This window comes from Pangasianodon hypophthalmus, chromosome 11 (assembly GCF_027358585.1).
Source record: "Pangasianodon hypophthalmus isolate fPanHyp1 chromosome 11, fPanHyp1.pri, whole genome shotgun sequence".
Lineage (NCBI taxonomy): Eukaryota > Metazoa > Chordata > Actinopteri > Siluriformes > Pangasiidae > Pangasianodon > Pangasianodon hypophthalmus.
The window spans coordinates 7,453,086-7,472,157 of NC_069720.1; the positions used below are offsets into that span (position 1 = coordinate 7,453,086).

Here is a 19,072-nt window from a genome sequence, read left to right on the forward strand (position 1 = left end):
AGACAGAAGTTGCGCAGTTTTTGAAATATATATGAAGATGATCCCATAGACCTGCAGGGTATGAATGAATGTTGAATACAAACAGAGAAAATCCAGCCTTTCTTCTTGAAAGAGTGGAAAGTCATCCTTAAAAATCAATAGTTAAAAGCTCTGGTTAGAGATAAGACACTATAATAAGACACAGGGGCATAAGTGCATCGCTGACTTCAATGAACTGTCTCTTTTATGGTGGTAAATTTCTAAAGGCTATTTTTGCACATAAAGGACAAAAGGTAATTCAAACCAGATGCAACCGTGTTTTAATTAAAGGTTTCTTTATAGGACAGTTTGGCCAAGGGCTCAATCTGACCAGGACTCTCAAGGAGGAACAATGCCACTAATGTTAGAAACCTCATGACTCCAACCAAAATAGCACTAACCATAAATCCTGTTCTGCATTCCTTTCTCCTTTTTTTTGGTTTTAGAAAAAGCCCTTGTCCTTGTTCCCAATCAGCAGTGACCTGCTTTTGCCTTTATGTTACAGCTTTCCATTAGCCTACTGCCTGTTGGAGAGAAAGGGAGCAAAACAGAGAACTAAAGAAAGACTAATGACAGGGGAGTGAAAATAGATAGTCACCTAAATAAGGTGTCATGTGGAGTTATATATAGAGAGCTCTGCTGCGAGTGAGAAAGAGCAAAAGTGAGAAAAAGGGAGAGAGAGAGCAATTCTCTTTCTTTATACACTCATAGAATTAACGTCTTAATCAGTCCTGAATTATCATCTTAATCAGCCTCCAGCACATCCCTCTGTCTCTTGCTTTCTTTCTCACCAAGCTGATTAAATCAAAGTCTACATTCATTCTCCATTCAAATGGAAAAATCCAAACTCATGTGATAGACATATACACAGCCTCCTCCTTCCCACGCTCTTAATCTCTTTTCCCCTCTGGCTCCACCTGACATGTATTCTATATGTCACCATAAAGCACCAAACTCACAACACTACACACCTTTGGCCCAGAAGCCTCGCAATACTACTGCAGTGCTGCACTTCACCTTCTTTAAAGCAGCAACACGCCTTGTACATCTATTCTTCTTTTAACAAAACAGTGTTCAAACCTGTTTGAACCTAGTTAGTGGTTCGCTAAAAGGGTTGAGCTTGATAAGATTGCGCTGAATACCTATTCATCTTCTCAGCCTAACCATATGCCATGAGCCTCTGCACATGGAGTTTGGACTTTGCCTCCATAAAAACCCATTTATATCACAGGCAGTTGCCTTTGTTGACCAATGTCCAGAGGCTATTCCATGCATGGGTTGGAGTTTGTGTTCTTACTGAGTGATCAGCAAGGTCAAAAGTCAAGTGTTTGTGTCAATATGCCTTGTGTGAAATGGTAGAAAGAGCTAGAAAATTGGGTTTCGAGTCATCCAAAGCTAATTAATTCACTCACTTCCATTTCACCAACAATGGAATGCCACTCTCTTTAAAGAACAAGACTTGACAATTCTATAGAAATGTAGAATCTGAGATGGCTCCAATTTGAGACACCAATGTATACAGCAGGCACAAAAATGGGGAGGGCCATGAGAGCCATTTTATAATGCAATGTATCATAACGTTCAGTCTTAAAACAGCACTTAAAAGATCATAAGTCTTTTGATCTCAACAGAAATTCAACAGAATTCCAGAAGTTTAGACAGCTTCAGTTTTTTCCTTAAAAATGGTCTGAAGCTGTATTTGGAAAATATACGAGTTTAATTGTTTCATTTTAAGTGACCAACTTATGCAGCGGGGTCAAAACAAGGCAAGGGCCATGACATCCAATTTATAAAGCAAGGTATCATAAATGTCAATTCTGAATCAGCTCTTCAACGTCATTTCATATTAAAAGTCATTTGACCTTGAATGTCAATAGCAATTCTTAATTTTCAACTGCTTCAAACCTCACCTTGTCTTGTCCTGCCAATTTAATGAGGAAAATCTGGAAAACATAGCAATGAAAAAGGCTAGGCAGGAAAAGCACTCCAAGCAAATAGTAAGAGAGTGGGATGGTTTGTGAGTTTGTTCTTGCCAAAGCTGACCATTTACAGAGCCTTCATACTGCCAAACCACCACACCCATGGCAGCACAGAAAAGAGGCAGCCAGAGTGCAAAGGACCGCTCTGCTTTTGAAAAACACAAGAGATTGTGCAACCGTTGTCAAACAGAACCCACAGAAAGGCCTGTTACACATTAACAAATGAGGTCAAGAAGCAGTTCCTCTGCTCCCCCCTCCCACCCACATCTTTCCTTCTCTTCTCTCATACACTATCCTTTGGTCTGTGCTTCCTCCCACCCATTCCTCCCCCATGTAGCAGAAACTGAGGCTCGTGCTGGGTGGGATATTTCATTACAAAGCATTCATTTTACACATCTAAAAAGGCCCCCGTAAGTCCCCCCTCGCAGTATGATGGAAAGCCCTACGCCACGTGCACCAGAAAACCCCATCTTAAAAGCCTTTAAAAAAAATGGCACTCATACAAAGAGTAAGAAAGGATGCAAGGGATTCACTTTGAAGAGCAAATCTCTAAAATCAGGCTTCCCGAAATGGGAGTCTGTTTTCAAAGTTGCTTCCAGAGAATAAGACTAGATTTGAAAATGTTCATGGGCAAAATTTCACTCCAGATTAAAAAAAAAAAATTAGCCCATATTCTGAAGTATGTGGAGTTTTTTTTGGAAAATGATTAATTAGGGCTTTTATCCCAAAGACAGCTCACAAGGGAACATGGGGAAGTGAGCATGGAACTGTGTCACTTTGGTGTGAAGGGGAAAAAAATGACAACCAGCATAGCCATGATTACATGGGCTGAGAGATGTGTGACTAAAAAGAACATTTTATGAAGAAGCAACTCAACACTTGAAGGGAAGCTCTAGTTAATTATGCATTATTGTTCCCTCTGGAATTTTTATTAAGAATTTCACTTTAGCTTGTGCCTATTTCACATCTGAATTTTTTGTTTATTCATTGGCTTTGACTAGGATTTATAACTACTTCAAACTGATTTATATCTTTGCAAAATAAAAGTCTTTGCTTCAAACTCAAAAATCTTATTCCTAACCTACTCTAGAACAACAAAGACTACACAATGAAATGTAGTCTTTTTTTTATTTCAGTCCTTTAAGCCTTTTGATTAGATATTTTATTTCCTTACTCCATCCATTTATATTACATATTATAATCCCTTTATTCCAAAAATACTGATTATCCCTAGAGACTGAGGAGGCTGATTTGCCGATAGACAGTAGCAGGCAAATAAAAGGCCATTCCCAGGCCTGGGCCTGGTTTCCCCTGTGTCTGGTAACTGACGTGGCACCTCCATATTCCCTCCAGTGTTTACCCATGCAACAGGTAACCAGGCAACGGAGGCCCCCTTTTACGACACACACACCAGCTTGGCGAGGGTGTGATCTCTATATTTGGTGCGACATAAAAACCTTTCCTCCAGATAAAGGCTTCCAGTCAACAGGACGCATGTTCCTTTCTTGGTGCTGCCGTGTCGGTGATTGATGGCAGGAGGGCTTCGCCTGTTTTCTGTCTAATTATAGGCAGTGCAACTGCTGGATATGTCTGCCCCCCTCCGTTTCCCTCTCCCCCACCCTCTCTCTTGTCTCCCATTCCTCCCTCACTACCTTTCACATTCTCTGTTTTCTTTTTTCCCCCTGGAATAGCAAAGGCTCTGGAATGTGAGCTGGGCTGCTTGCCCCACACGTCCCCCTTTCAGCCCCTCCTGTCTGTGTGTCTGTGTGTCTGTGTGTGTGCATGCGTGCATGTGTGTGTGTGTGCTACTGCATAAAGCACCGACAGTAAGACCCTTACAGGATTTCCACAGATCCCCAAGGCAGACTAGCTTAAAACTGCTGACGTGGCAAACACACATCTCTGGCTTGTCCAGGCCATGCAGGCCCACGGCGTACTTGTTGACCTTCGGAGTTGCGTTTGAATCTGAAACCTCCAATCGGAGCAGTTTGCTCCAAACCCAAATTGAAACAGTCACTCAGACCACCCCTACACGCTTGACAGAAAAATGTCTGAAGTACACGTCAGGGTTTACACGCAGCCGCACATAGCCTACAACAACAAACGTGCACTTCCAATCATATGTGCAGATCGCATATGTGAACATTTTAAAACTAACGTACATGCACGCTCTCAGTATAAGGGATACTAAACTGTACCTGCTTTTGTTGCTGGCGTTGTACCCTCAAGGGTACACATTTTGTACCTTCAGTATGTGCACTTTACCTAGAAATGCAGAGACGTAGTGAACGTTTAAAACTTTAAAACTAACTGCAATCCATTTATGTAAATTAAATCATTTTAAAGCTAACCTATTTCCACATTTCTAGGTGAAAGAGATATATTAAAAGTACACAATATATACCCTTAAAGGAAAGGTACAGGTATTAAAAGTACTAAGTTTTCAGAGAGTGAAATTTACATAAAGGATGTTAACACTGAGTTAGATTTTATGACCTGACAATTAAATTAGGGGTTACAGGGCGTTATTTTGGTGTCGTACAGCATTTTGTCATTATATTATTCTATAATAATAATAATAATAATAATATATAGGTCAATTACTGTGAAGGCTAATCACAATATCTAATATGTACAATCAATACAGTACTAATGTAAGGATTATAGCAGTAATTAAATTTGTTTACGCCGGCCCAGGATCACAAACTGAATCCAAATCTCCTGGACAAATTGAATCTGCTGTTTTAGTCAAACAAGGGTGCAGTGACAGCAGGGCACTGTGATGGCGACCTGTTTTGACTGGAGCTTTACATTTCTGGCGGGAAGAAAGAGAGGAAAAGTCGCAGCCTATAAATCATGAAAGCCGAAAAACTGCACGCGCCAAAACAAGACGTCTCGCGAAAAAAAATGCTTTTTTTCTCCCTCAAATTTTCTATATATACATATTTTGTATTAATTAGCCCCGACACTAAACGGATAGGGGAGAGACAGCTGTGTAAACAAAACACTTCACGTCGAGTTTCGGTGTGACGGAAGAACATAAACAAGTCTGACAACAACACATGAGCGCGAGCGCGCACACGTCACCGCTCGGTCAGCTCAGAACGCGCGCGGGTGTGAACGCTGCGCGCGGTGCACGTCGGGAAGTTACAGTCCGAGCGGCGGCCATGTTTACTGAAAGCTGCAAACTAATCTAAAAATATCGTGAAATGTTATAGTTTTAAAAGCTCTTTACAGCCAAAAGCTGTGTTAAATATCCTTTGACCAAACGGAAGAATTTGGCATATAGCACGGATTTATTTATTTATTTATTTTAAAAGCACTTATTACTTTGATTTTTCTTTAAATAAACAGGACAAGATTTGGAAAATATGCTATGTAGTCTGTTCATTTATAAGTATTAAGACTTTAATATTTCATTAATATGCTGTATTTTAATATGCGTATTATGATATGAATAATATACAAGCTTTGGAAATGTATAAATCCTGAAAATAGGATATGGAATTTGTAATCATAAGTATTCTGATATTAATATATACTGGCTCCTTTGTAGGCTAGGTGAATGGTTGAAGTAAGAGAGCAATAAAAATGATTTCAGTAAAAATAAGAAGGTAGTTACCGGGTTGGGTTATGAAAGGGTTAAGCGCAGTCTTGCTGCTCCGCTGAATGGCAAGTGCATGTGAATTCTGGGCGGAACAGAGGCCTCCATTCACTTCTGTAAGCTTAGTGTGTGCAATCGGCCTTAACAGTAGCAGGCGTGTTGGCCTCCAAGGAGCCCCAGACTGAGGAGACGGAGGACGGTGACTCAGGAATTCCACCGCAGGGGGCGAAAACCACGTGGTCAGGGAACATTTCATTAGGGCTCAAGCTATGGTGCGGGGCCGACTCTCCTAACGTGTGGCTAAAATTTCTCAGAAGTCAAATAACTGCTCCGGACTTGGTCAAGAAGCAGCTTCAGACGTTGACACTCTCATTCACTCACTCATAGCAGCAGACTCCAGGTTTCAATACACAAACTATAAACTTGAACATTAAAGGGATGAAATTATTAAGAAGTTAAAACAAAATCCCCAAAGACTATTGAATGTTATAGATGTCATGTATAAGGTATGGAAATGTTGTTGTTGAGGAACACAGGTTTGGCTTACCGAAAAAGGCCAAAGGAAAGAGTGCTTACAAGCCCTGAACATATGGCAAGTGGGAGTAAAAATAGACATCTAGAGGGTCAGATTGCATGCCACATTAAGGTACTCTACACAAGAGTTAAAAAAAAAAGTAAAATACAATTCATAACCACATGACAGTCTGAAAATATCCATTCTTACCAATTCAAATATTCTTGAGAAGTTAATTAGGTAATAATGCCCATATTAAACCGCTGGACTGCCACCACATATACTGCACAGAATATCACATTCTCCCTTTGTCTCATCGGCTCTTCCTTTCTTCTCCCCCCCCCCTTTGAGTCCCATTTTCTTGCACAGATTGTTGCATCATCCCTCTACAGTGTGATTCACAGGAGGGAGAGACTGGCTCAAAAATAATGGACAAGAAGCAGAGCATGGACACTTTAGGCTGTTATTACAAGGTCAAAAATTGTATTTGGCAATTTTAAACAAGTGCATACAAGTACAGCTAGAAGCATTTCAGTTTTGCCAAGTGCTCATAGAGTAGTTTTAGTCACATTCTATGTTTAAACATGGACTGCCACCAGTTCTAATAGTACACTGATAATTGGCGTTTAACAACAACTGGAAAGGGGGGGGGGGGCGGGGGGGTGAAAGTAGTCTGTTAGAATGTGTACATACCTTTTCATCTTCAAAAAATATAGAAACAATGTATTCAAAAAGGGAAAATCAAAAAAATTTATACAGCCATGTTTATGAAGTGTACACTTCCCTTGAGTCCATATGTACATGTCCCATAATTTCTGCTTGGATGGTATGCAATTTGATTTATTTATAGTCATCTGAAATCGTATGTGTGTGTGTGTATGTCATTTGTCGTTTTTGAATCTTTTGCAAGAAAAAACAAATGTAACAAAAAAAAGAGGAAAACAGAATAGTGTGGAAAAATCAAGGGTCTCTCTCCTTTTTTACTTTCACGTCTCCGGCCAAGATGGTCGCTATTTCCCCTTGCATGAATGCCCAGGGCACGTTGGAGCCCACCAGTGGGCATTTCTCGCCGCTGGGGCAGTACACTTCGCCCGTGGCACCCTGCTGTTTGATGCTCTCGCGTGAGCAGGGGAAGCAGAACTTGTGTGAGGGCACTGATGGGCACTGCACGAAATGTGTGTCCTCAAGCCGCTCATGACACAAGGTGCAGCACAGGGGAACGCTGCCAGGAGGCACCGACGAGTCCGGAATGCTCTGTGGGTGACCACCCTGAGGGTCTACTACACCTGGGACATGGCTGGCACCTGTGCCTGCAGCAGCCGTGCCTGCCACCCCTGCGCCCATCACGTCCCTTTGGGTGAGCCGCCGCTGGCCGGCTGAGGAGGGAGAGAGCGGGCTGCCGCTGTTCCTCCTTGCTGTAGTGGAGTGCACCTGGTTGGCGTCTTTGGGCGAGCCGGTGCCCGCGCTGCCAGCGTTGTCCGCTGCCTGGATGAGGGCAGCCATGGGAGACTGGCCGTTGTGCACAGTCAAAGCAGCCTCAGGCGGCGTGGTGCGTGGGTGTGGAGAGATGGTGGAAGGAGGTGCGGTGGTGTAGCCTGGCAGAGCTGCAGCAGGAAGCTTTGGCACTTCAGATGTGCAGGAAGACCAAGGCAGCCCGTCACCGTTCAGCTTAGTGCCTGCGCCCTCACCCTCAGGCTCTGGGGAGGCTTTCCTCTTCATGCTGCTTCGAGGTTGCTTGCCTCGATCTGTAAAGGGAGGGGGAGGATTGGAAGGGTTGGGGTGGGGAAGTGGTTTAAACAGTTAGAAAGAAAGGAAAAAAAACAGACATTAGGCAAAAAAAATGGAGTCCTTTCATTCTTCAAAAACTCTAAGCATGACCTGTTGTTGGCACTGTTTGACAATTTCTTTGACGCACAAAAACAGCCATGCCATTTGAAGGCAGTGAGAAATGTGCACTCAACTTTTCATTACAGAAGTCATTTCCAAGCTGTTATTTTCACACGAGTTTTCAGATACAAAGGGTAAAAAAAAAACTAAATGTGTTTCTCAGAGTTCAGAGGTAATTTAATCTACTGCTTTCACATAAACTTGTCTAATATTGAGTGAAGACGTCTGAAGTGCCCAAGTGCAAAATGTAGATTCTTAAACAATGCCTGTTTGTGTACCTGTTTTTGACGAGGCAGAGGTCTCGTATCCCATTCGGTGCTGCATGGCTGCGTGCTCCTTCTTGAACCTGCCTTCCGGATTTTGCAGGGCCATGAGGTCGCGGACCGTCTTGCCTTTTCCTATCCAGTCGTCGCGCTTGTGACTCTCGCCCAGGTCAGACACGCTGTCCGGTCGGTGTTTGTCCTTCGCGTCGTCCGACCGCTTCCCGCCGTGCTCGACCGTTAACGCGCCCGGGATCCCCATGGGAGGTGGCCGGCCGTTGAGCGCGTTCACTGGCAGAGCCCCGTTAATGTTCACCAAAGGCACGAGGCTCGGCGGGACCGCGCTCGCCCTGCGAGGATTGGGGCTCTGGCGGTTCAGCTCCGGCGGCTCGTCAGGTTTGGGGAATCCATTCGGAACGGGGAGGCCGTTCGCCTGCCTGGCGCCGGGCTGATACTCGGGCCCGAGGCGGGGCGGTCTGTCCGAAGAGAGGGAGTAGCGGTCCAGGGTCTGCGGCGGCGGCGCCCGCGAGCCACCGTCTCCAGCCGCGTGGTTCACGGACTGAATGTCCTTGGCCGACTTGCCCGCTCCATGCGACCTGCCTTCCTGGAAGCCGTGAGCCCTCTTGAGCTGCCGCGCGGTCTCGATCACGAACTCGATGCGATCAGCGCCCTCGTAGTTCACGCACCCCCTGCACACTGGCTCCGTGAAATCCCAAATCATCGCCCACGGCATGCGGGGCAAGTCGCACAGATAGCACGACTGCCTGCGCGAGGCAGCGACCGCCGCGGAGGACATGGCTTTGGGGAAGGAAGAAGAAAAGAACGAATACGACTAATTCTCCAAACGCCCGTCTGTTGTGTTTAGTTCTGTTAAGAGAAAAAAAAGCAGAAAAAAAATCGTTGTAGTTTCCCGCACCAGTCCGTCGGCGACAAAAACAGCGAAGTTTACACTCCGAAGTTCATGGCAGTGCGTGCTTTACTACAGCGCGCCTCTATCTATCTCGCGCACTACTACTCCGCCAGCCAGCTCTGTGTGGCGCGATGACGTCACTAAAGTTCAGCTTCCAGCGTTTCAGCTCCGATTCTATTTACTTCGATTCTTCGACAACCGCCTTCTGCGCATGCGCCGCGCTTTCCCCCTCGCCCTCGGCGCTCCAGCTGGGCTGTTGGATCTGAAACCACATTTTTTTCAACGTCTAGATGTGTTTTCTCAGTACTATTTACTTTCTTATTTCTGTTGATTCACAGGAACGTAGTATTTACACTACAAAGAGGAAGTCAAATCTTGTCTCTTTCAGCAGCCTGCACTAAAAAAGACTATTAAATATATATAAATATATAAAACAATCATATAGTTTAGTAAGCGCGACTCCAAAATTATGGAGTGAATGAATTAAAAAAAATAAATAAAAAAAATCTCAGTTTGAATAGCTGCGTTTTGTTTAGGTTACACAAAGGAGAAGAAATCTAAATGTGCGTTTTGTACTTACAGTAGATCTTACAGTATTTAGTCAAATATTCTCAAAAAATCATACTACACCGATTTGCGCATTGTTATGCAATCCACACATCTTGGCTTGGATCGTGCAAACGCCAGCGTTGTTAAAACTTGCACCAATGACCCGTAAGCCAAAATATTGCCTGGAGCGCCAGCCCATAATTCCGCATTCCGGTCGCCCCGGCAACGCAACGTCACGCGAGTGACCGACTTTATGTCTGAGCTGCAGTGCACATTTGAAGTGCGGTAATATTTAACTCCTCGCTCTAATACACACACACACACACACACACATATATATATATATCTCACATATATATCATATCATATATATCATATATATATATTAGATATATATCACATATATATCATATCATATATATATTTGATCATTTAGGCAATTAGCAATGTGTCATTTCTGGTGTATTCTGCTTTTACTACCATAAAACTTCCCCTTCCTCCTTTTGGGGGGGGTTGTTGCCAGATTGGCCTTATTTGCACTTCTTTCGATCCAGATCTGTACAGTACTTAAATTATATAATTTTCTAATGTAGTTCAAATATACATTATTGCATCATTTTTTGCACTGAATCGGTGCATTTAACTGCAAACCTGGCAACCCTGCGAGCATGTGACAGTCAACGTCGGTAATGAATTTAGCTTCAGGGAAGTGGACTTTGCTCAGACTTGAAGCTGATCAGTTTGACTCATGTAGACCAAGCCCATGTGATTCAGCAAAGCTACCACTGGCTCACATTCAGGTTTAGCACAAAGTGGAAAGCCCCATGTCAAAGACAAGTCTAACCATGTGCGCTTCCTTATTGTTGTTTTTATGAGCACCCAGGCATGAGTCATAGCTTTAACCAGCCCCAGACACATAGTTTTCATGAGATCAGATATGGGATGGCTGATCCACAGACCGTCCGATTTGAGGAATCACTTTGATTTGAATGAAGTTTATTAAATGTGATTAAAAACAACAACAACAACAACAACAAACTCATTTAGAGGTATGATGATGGCAAAGGCTTTTACTGTCAATTAACTCTGTCCAACTGTTTATAACTCACAGTGCTGAAAAAAACAAACACCAATTTAAGAACCAGTTCCCTCAATTTACTAATTGATTCTATTAATTTAATAAGGTTTCATCAGTTTAATAAATTATATCCTCGACTGAGTAAGCAGGTTGGCACAACGGTGCAGTGCGTAGTGCTGCTGCCTCACAGCTTCAAGATCTCTGGTTTGTTTCTGAGCTCACATGACTGTGCTGTTTCCTCCCACCTCCCAAAAACATGCCAGCTACGCTAAATTGCCTCAAGGTGTGAGTGTGTGTGTGTGTGTGTGTGTGTGTGTGCATGGTGTCTTGTCTATCTGGGGGTGTTTCTGGAATGGGTACCAGATCCACTGCAACCCTGACCAGAATCAAGCAGTTACTGAAGATGAATGAATTTAGTAATCCTCAGCTAGCTACAGCAGTCTAGCATACTCCATCAGATGCGATAAAGCCAAAGGTGTTAGCTATTTTTATTTTTTTTACTAAATTTGTTAGCATATTTGCTATAATCAATTTACTATTCATGGTGACTCCACTGTAAAACATTTTGAAATGAAACAAGGGCACTGATTGCTTCAAGCTAACTAGAAAAAAAAAACAGTTATTAATTTGAAGCAAAAGTAATCATTTGAGAGAACAGGTTAGCACATCGTTTACAAATTAAGGGATTTTACATTGATATTAATTTGGATGTTTTTAGTTTTTCACCATTTTCACAGAACACTGACTGGTCTTTATTCCCAGAATTCCATTAACAGTTACCCAGACAACCAAGGAAGAAACTAGCTGTGGTGATTTCAGAATTACATCGTAATGTTTTTGTAGAAAGAAAAAAATGTTCTAAGCTATATTTACAGCATGATGTTTATGTACATATATTCTCCCAATTTGGTAATTTTCCAAATCCCATCCACTAGCTAGCACCCCCATAATCACGCCACAGCCACCAATCAGGAATGGTGAAGGCTAGCAAGTGCTTCCTCGGATAATACGTATAACTAGCCACTGCTTATTATCGAACTGCTGTGGCATCATCTGGATTTGAACTCACAATCTTCCAATGTTGCACCACTGGAGATCCCATGTTTATATTTGCTTTAATGTTTACACGAGTTTTCATTAGTTAGATTGGATTAGAAGTGAGCCAACTTGCTTATCACTTGTAGATAAGTAAAAGGAAAACAATAGAGAGATAGAAAGATAGATTTGTGTTTATGTAAAGATTCCATATAAACACTCTTCTGATATTCACTACTGACATTTTTCAATATGGAAGACCGTTTTTGGGGTTGATACTTAGTGTACTTACAGTGTAATTCTAGTCATATTAGTCATATTAGTAATTTTAGCAATTTCTCTACACATGTGAAGGAAATGGTGTAATTTCTAGTCCCAGGTGGCACACATACCTCAGTATGACACATACAATTTAGTTCTCAGTGATGTCACAACGACCTTGTTTGCATAGTTGGGAAGACATCACACAAGGTCGTAACTTTGTGATTTTTAACCTGTCAGTGTTATGGGATAGCACCCTTGTTGGTAATGGTTTATTTAATCTCCACACGCTTGCTATGTGATAAACAGATTCAGCTCACACAATTTTCCTTATGTGATTAATTAAGGTAACCTACTTTTTGTAGCACACAATTAACTACGGTCAGCAACTGACTAGCACTTTGTCTAAATCTGAAAAACTGGAATATTTTGAACATTCATTTAACGGTGAATGATGTTGAACCGTCATCCCAATTAGCAAATGAGCTGCACATTATAGTTTTGGGATTTCAGCAATTAATTACAGTATGTTTTGTCAGCATTGGCTAGATACGTGTGCTATCTGGGATGGTTTTTGTCTTGTTTTTGCTGTCACCTGATATTACTGAATTGTCAGAGGCAGTCTTAGCTAGGTTATGTTCAGTGGAGGCCTATTTCCCAGCTGTCTATCAACATTGTTCACATGACTATCTTTAATGTTTAGTGTAGTGTGTGTGTGTGTGTGTGTGTGTATTGGCCTTGTCAAAAACACATTTACAAGCCACATCCGAAAGCACAAACAGAATTTATGACTTCATTTAAATGAGGAAGTGAGATTTTAAGTGAGGTTTTGGACGTCATCAAACAGCTCACCTCCAGCTCTTTTCTGCACTACAGAGCAATGTGTAGTTTTCTCCAGACCTCAGATATTTAAACATGTCATCTCAAAATTACAATGTTAATTGACATTGAAATCGACTTTATGCTATTACACCATATAGAGGAGCTCTATTATCTATTGTCTTGTCAGCTTTTGGCATTTTATGAGGCAAAGCAGATTTCACATCGACATTAGTCAGTAATTCGGATCAGATCTGCCTCTTACATAAGCATTTTCGCTGCTCTCATTTCAGGCCCAGCTGACTAAACGAAGCTGCAGCTCTCTGTAGAGTAGAATTACGACATGCAGTTCACTTCCGCCTCAAATGCACTAGTCAGCAGCAACACACACACACACACACACACACACACACACAGACACACACACACACACACACACGCGCACGGCCACGTCGCTGAACAGCGTGTTCCGTTTCTGTACAGCCGCGGGCAAAACAGTCAAATAAAGCGACAGACTACACGCTTTGCATACTGTACAAAGTACACTCTGCTCACGGCCAGCATTTTCTGGCAAATGGCAAGAACTCTTTTTGAGAAACAATATCTGTAACAAGGATACAAAAAATGCTTTATTGACATTTGTAAGTAAATACTTTGGAAATTTGGGGTGGAGTTCTCTCAAAGGTGCAAAAGAAAATTACAAGAAAACAGTTAAAAATGGATCAATTAAAAAAAACAAAACAAGATTATTAATCATTAAATGAAACAAGATAAACCACACAATTATACACTTAAAATAACTTCAAATATACATATCCCGTATATATACCACAGCAATTTGATGAAGATTACAATTTATTAATGATCAACACGTCATATTTTTGAATGGTCACATTTAATTTTGTGAATTGTCTGCAAAAAAGGTTAGTTCCTGTTATGACTTACATTATAACTGCTATAAACAGTCATTCTCTCACCAGTCTCTCTTTTTTTCTTTCTCCTCATGTTTATATGACGAAAAAAATAAAAAATACATGGCTTATTACCATGTCATATTACCAGGAAACCAAAAGTACAAAGTCCTCTGTCCTGAAAACATACTGATTGTTATGAAGTGCTGACACTGGACACTCCTTCCATAAATATTAATAAACATATGTAAACTTATGTGAAGTACAGCCAGTACTATTGTGAGAGCTGCTGTTATGGCAAATTGATCAACACCTACTGACCAATCAGATTTAAGAATTCAACAGCATGGTGTGATATTATATTATATTATATTATATTATATTATATTATATTATATTATATTACATTATATCATATTATATTATGAAATCCTGAGACATCATGTTCTGACACTGTTTTGTAAAGTGCAAAGTAAACATATCATATCAGTCACAACCATGCATACTAGTTCACTATAGTGATTAGAGCAGATCTCTGCTTACACCCACATTTCCGCCTAGTAAAGTCCTTTACAGTGGATTTGCCCTCCTGTTATGCCAACGATCCTACAAGTGTAAAGCCCTAGTTGGATGCTTAGATAAGTGTGCTCAGTAGAGTGGGGACATCCCTGACCCATGACAGATTTGTTTTGAGTAAACTTACCTCCACTATCATCTGTCAAGCTCAGTATAATGCCTTGACACGGAAGCTGTTGTTCAGTTTATGACTGTTTTCGCTCTATTAAAGATATCCATCGACTTCATGGTCCATGTTACACAGGCTGCACACACAGATTTAAGTACAAACCTGTCTTGTAGACATGATGGGATTAAGGCAGCTCTGGCTGAGGCATTACTTCCCTTTGTGTACTGCAACCTTTGCCAAAGGGCAAAATAAAGGCAGTATGACAGAAATTGAGAATGATATTGACTTGTAAAATCTAAAAACTCTTCAGCTTGAAAGATTGTTTTTTTTTTTTTTTTTTTAAATAAATTTATAAATTTGAAATGTATATCTGGAATTTATATATTTCTTTAAAGCTGCTTTGTGACAATGTCCACTGTTAAAAGCGCTATACAAATAAAACTGAATTGAATTGAATGATTGTTATTGTAATGGTAAAGGCAATCATCTTGAATTTGCTGATGGTTGTTATTCTTGAATGAACAGCACAAATGCCCCTCTTTTCTACCAAAAAGAAAAAAATGCACTCAAGAGTTTTTCAACCACAAAGGAAAAGCAGTGCAGTGGTTTGAATGAACACTTAATTCAAGGTTCCATGCTTTACCATGCGTCAGCCCCTCAGGAGGCTTCCTGGAATTGTTGGCCAGACAAACAGTTTGCACACACGGTCTGACAGGCGGCCTGTCTTTCTGGCTTAGCTGATTCACATGGGAGGAAGTCCATCAATCCACAACTGGGCTGGGTGGGGTGGTAGTGGTGGTAGGAAACGGTCAGGTGATCACCAGCCAGTCTGTCTATAACCTCATCCAAGTATAAATGGAGACCTAACATTGATTAGCTTAATACCAGGTATATCCATGTGCTGTTTACTCCACTTCTGTTCACCATATGTTTATTGGATGGTAATGCAGCACCAGATTGCTTCACCCAGCTGCCTGCGTGCTGGTTACACATGTATCGGTTTTAAAGAGCACGTTCTGAAGCTTTTTTGAGAGCCTTCCTGGAATAAGATGCAAACTCTGAAATGAGTAATCTGATCTGAGCAGGCGTAACGTGGGACCACAGGAAGCAGGTATATGCAATGCAATGTTTCACTCTTTCTCTTTGCCGACTTGGGACAACTCACGCTGCTTTTCTTTAATAATTGAACGAATAGCTTTGTAGTGCATGCCTTTGATGTGTTAAAGCCATTTAATTTTTAATGACATATATCTTTAATTAAGAATTCTGAACATGACACACAGTTTTGATGTCTCAGAGACTGAAAAGCATCTCGCAAGATGTCTGAAGTATCTGCTGCCAATGACTCAACAACAGTATGGTAACATATAAGCACATCCATGACATGATGTAATTTTTGCATTTTGTATTATAAACTAGAATACAACTGATCAAGCAAAGCTATGCATACACACTCTCTAGTGAGCTGCCAGTGGTCATGCAGACCTGCATATGAACATATTAAAGAGGTAAGAACAAATCTAGACATACATGAGTGATGTAATCTTTTGGAGAGCCCTTCTTGCCCAGCATGAGTCACTTTTCTCATCGGCCTACTCCTTCCACCGGAAAGCGTCGCTATGGCAACCACAGCCTTATCAGGATAGCCTGTGTGACTAACCGCTTCCTGTTTACAACATTATGATTGCTTTCCGCGTTCAGCTCTGCAGACCTCCAGCAAAGTAGCACGCACACGCACACACACACACACACACAAACAATGCACACACACTTATGCTAGAATGTCAGGCAACAAGGCCAGGGGTCTTTTCCACAGAGCATGAAAAATAAAGTGCAACGTCCTGCTACATACTTACCCATATGAAGCCCTTTTCCTGCTAATGGACCTGGTTTTATTTACTCACTCAAAGTAAAATCCACAGGCCAGTGTGTGATTTAAGGTGATTGGATAGCATGCGCCACATTTCAGCCTGGCTGGCTCCAGCCGCTGAGTGGGCAAGCACTAAATCGCAGCGTCACCTCCACTCTAGGGCGCCGAAGGACAGAGCCGAGTGAAATACTCCTCTCCCAGGGAGGAGCGCAGAGAGAATATATGACTATTGGCAGATCACGACACCCTGTAAACAGATCAATGCAGAGAAGAAATGGATGTCGACCCAAACAGGAGCATCTGGTTTGCAGGAAGAAATCTATGTAGCCAGAGCTGGCCTGTGTGTTTATGTTCATTGTGATGCAAGCAACAAGGTAGTGGTATTGAGCTGCACTAATCAACAAAAGGTTGAGCTTAAGTTATAGGACTGCCACTGAGCCACTGCCAGGCCCTTGAGCAAGACCCTTTATCTTCAAATGTACTATGCTTGGATTAGACTTGGATATATTGGATACGTTTGGATATACTGTATTTATAAACTATATAAAATAAATAAATATATATAAACCTTCCCAAATATCAGAATAATTTAAGAAAATTAGTATGGCTTGAACTAAGAAGATGGTAGGGGCAGAGACGGCGACTAGGATTAAGGCCAAAAAGATTACGCAGGAGATAGGAAAATCTGATGAAGAACCACAGTAATCACAGAAACAATGCTTCTTCAGCTAACAGCAATGCAACCATGCAAGATGCCACTTAAGAGGAAGATGCAGGGGATCTTTTGTTTATTATCTTGTGATTATTATTCATAGGAGTGCTTTAAGGCTACTGCTAGAGAAATTACGAAAGAAAAAAAAAAAGAATAGTAGTAGCAGGTTCTCCTTTTATTAGAGGCAAGGATGAGTCTAGCATTTTTCAAAACATTGGCTTCAGAAAAAGACTAGGAGAGGCACACCCAAAAGTCTGGAATAGGCACGCCCAAAGACACCCCCACACACACAAACACAGCATTTAGGAGATGAAAAGAGCCAGATATAAAATGGTGCACTTTGTGGGGGAACGAGTGTTGAATAGCTTTCCACTCGAGACTGAAGAGGAGGAGGTGATGTCACATAAAATCTCTCTCTCTCTCCCTCTGTCTCTCTCTCTCTTTCCCAATCCTCTTTGCAGGCCTGGAAAGGAGAGCGGCAGGCTGCCAAGGCAAAGGCTGCTGGGAAAGGGTGGACGCTGCCAAGCGGGGCCTCAGTCGCCGGCGTCAGAAGCACACATCTTTGTTCTCTGAGACCTGGTGTTCTGCCACGGGCCTCATTTCAGCCTCCGCATTATGGCTGCCATGGATATGGGCCAGACTACTGAGAGCTCGCTACCTCTCCCAGTTTTCTGCTCTCTCTGTTTTTCCATCTCTCTCTCTCTCTCTCACTCTCTCTCTCCTGCTCTCCCTTATTCATCAGGCCATTTACGGCTCGCTGCCAAACATTCTGCTGTTGCCATGGCAGCCTGGAGAGCGGAACGTTGGAGAAGCGCCGCAAAAACAAGTCTTTCCTGGATCCAGATGTGCCACATCTGCAGGCGCTGAAAGAGCAGACAGCAATAGCTAGGCAAAAACAACAACAACAAAAATAAAACACAAAAATATAAACAAAAAACATGATAAGTTGCAAAATCCTTTAGGTTTAAATGAGAAAATGAGATAGTGTGGGTTTGTTTAGGAAGAGTGTATGGAGGGATTGTACACACCGTAGTGGGTTTTTCCTCGAGCAACACATTTATTCTAGGATTGTGAGAAGGTTGTTTCCAGGTCCGAACGGAAGGCAGCTAGCAAGGTAGGCAGCATTCTCCCAAGATAAAGGCTGTCCTATTCATAGGCAGGTCCTTTATTTGGATCAAACCTGATGTATCTCTCTCTGTACAACAAACATCCCTCCATCCAAGGCAGTGTTGTTACGAATATAAGTAAATTGTTTGTCATGTAGCTTGCTAATATATTTGTGCCAGAAGTTGTTAGCTAGCTTACATGTAGTGAACTTGCTAACTATTAACTTGCTATTTAGTAAAGATACCATAATTCGCTTTAAACTAGCTAGCTATGTTATAGCTAGCAAACAGTGATGTAAATATGCAGCCCTAGAAAAACAGACGCTAGTTCAGGATCTATCCTCAGGTAAACTAATGTAATGTCAAGTGATAGTGAATAAATAAATGTCATGTGCACGGTAAAAGTTATGATATACGACGACAATTTCCATTTTAAATGCTGACCAGTGAGACAGGAACGGCTACTAAGCCAAGTGCCTCCAGAATGAAATGCAGCTATAGTAAGTAGTAAGCCTTTTTTTTTTTTTTTTTTTTTTTTTTTACAAATGCCATAAAAAAACCCCAGAAAATATTAAAATGAGGGAAAAGTGAAACCAACGATGACTTTGGATTTGAACGTTTCTGACACATAACAATTTTCCCTGACACATAACTCTCTCTCAAGAGCAAGCTCAGAGCTTCTGGGAGCAAAATGGTAAAGTCATCAACGAAACCTCAGTTGAACTGCCGTTTTTTTTCCTCCCCTCCCCTTTTCACTCTCTTTGTCTCTCACCCCTCATAACTGCTGTCTTTGCTCTTGATTATTTCCCCGCAGGTTCCCCGTCATCTCAGCTGCTCACAGTACAGGTAACTGACATGAGCAGTTTTCACATGG

The 19,072-nt window shown here is 41.8% G+C and overlaps 1 protein-coding gene and 1 long non-coding RNA gene across 2 annotated transcripts; one reads left to right on the forward strand and one right to left on the reverse strand.

Moving 5' to 3' along the window:
* Positions 1-6,576: 6,576 nt before the first annotated feature.
* irf2bp2b (interferon regulatory factor 2 binding protein 2b) lies at positions 6,577-9,575 on the reverse strand. Its single transcript, XM_026930318.3, has 2 exons — positions 8,281-9,575; positions 6,577-7,860 (listed from the first exon to the last, which is right to left on the reverse strand). Exons 1-2 carry the CDS (start codon positions 9,056-9,058, stop codon positions 7,076-7,078), a joined length of 1,563 nt encoding a protein of 520 aa, XP_026786119.1. The 5' UTR covers positions 9,059-9,575; the 3' UTR covers positions 6,577-7,075.
* Positions 9,576-15,334: 5,759 nt separating this feature from the next.
* LOC117598442 (uncharacterized) lies at positions 15,335-18,267 on the forward strand. Its single transcript, XR_004579110.2, has 3 exons — positions 15,335-15,621; positions 15,808-15,870; positions 17,554-18,267. It is a non-coding gene; the product is annotated as an uncharacterized LOC117598442 (long non-coding RNA).
* Positions 18,268-19,072: the final 805 nt, after the last annotated feature.

Bases quoted from the DNA above. Each gene is read 5' to 3' on its own strand.
- irf2bp2b (XM_026930318.3), bottom strand. From the start codon at position 9,058: ATGTCCTCCGCGGCGGTCGCTGCCTCGCGCAGGCAGTCGTGCTATCTG. The intron at 7,861-8,280 runs GTACACAAACAG...CTCCCTTTACAG, and splicing joins CTCTGCCTCGTCAAAAACAG to ATCGAGGCAAGCAACCTCGA.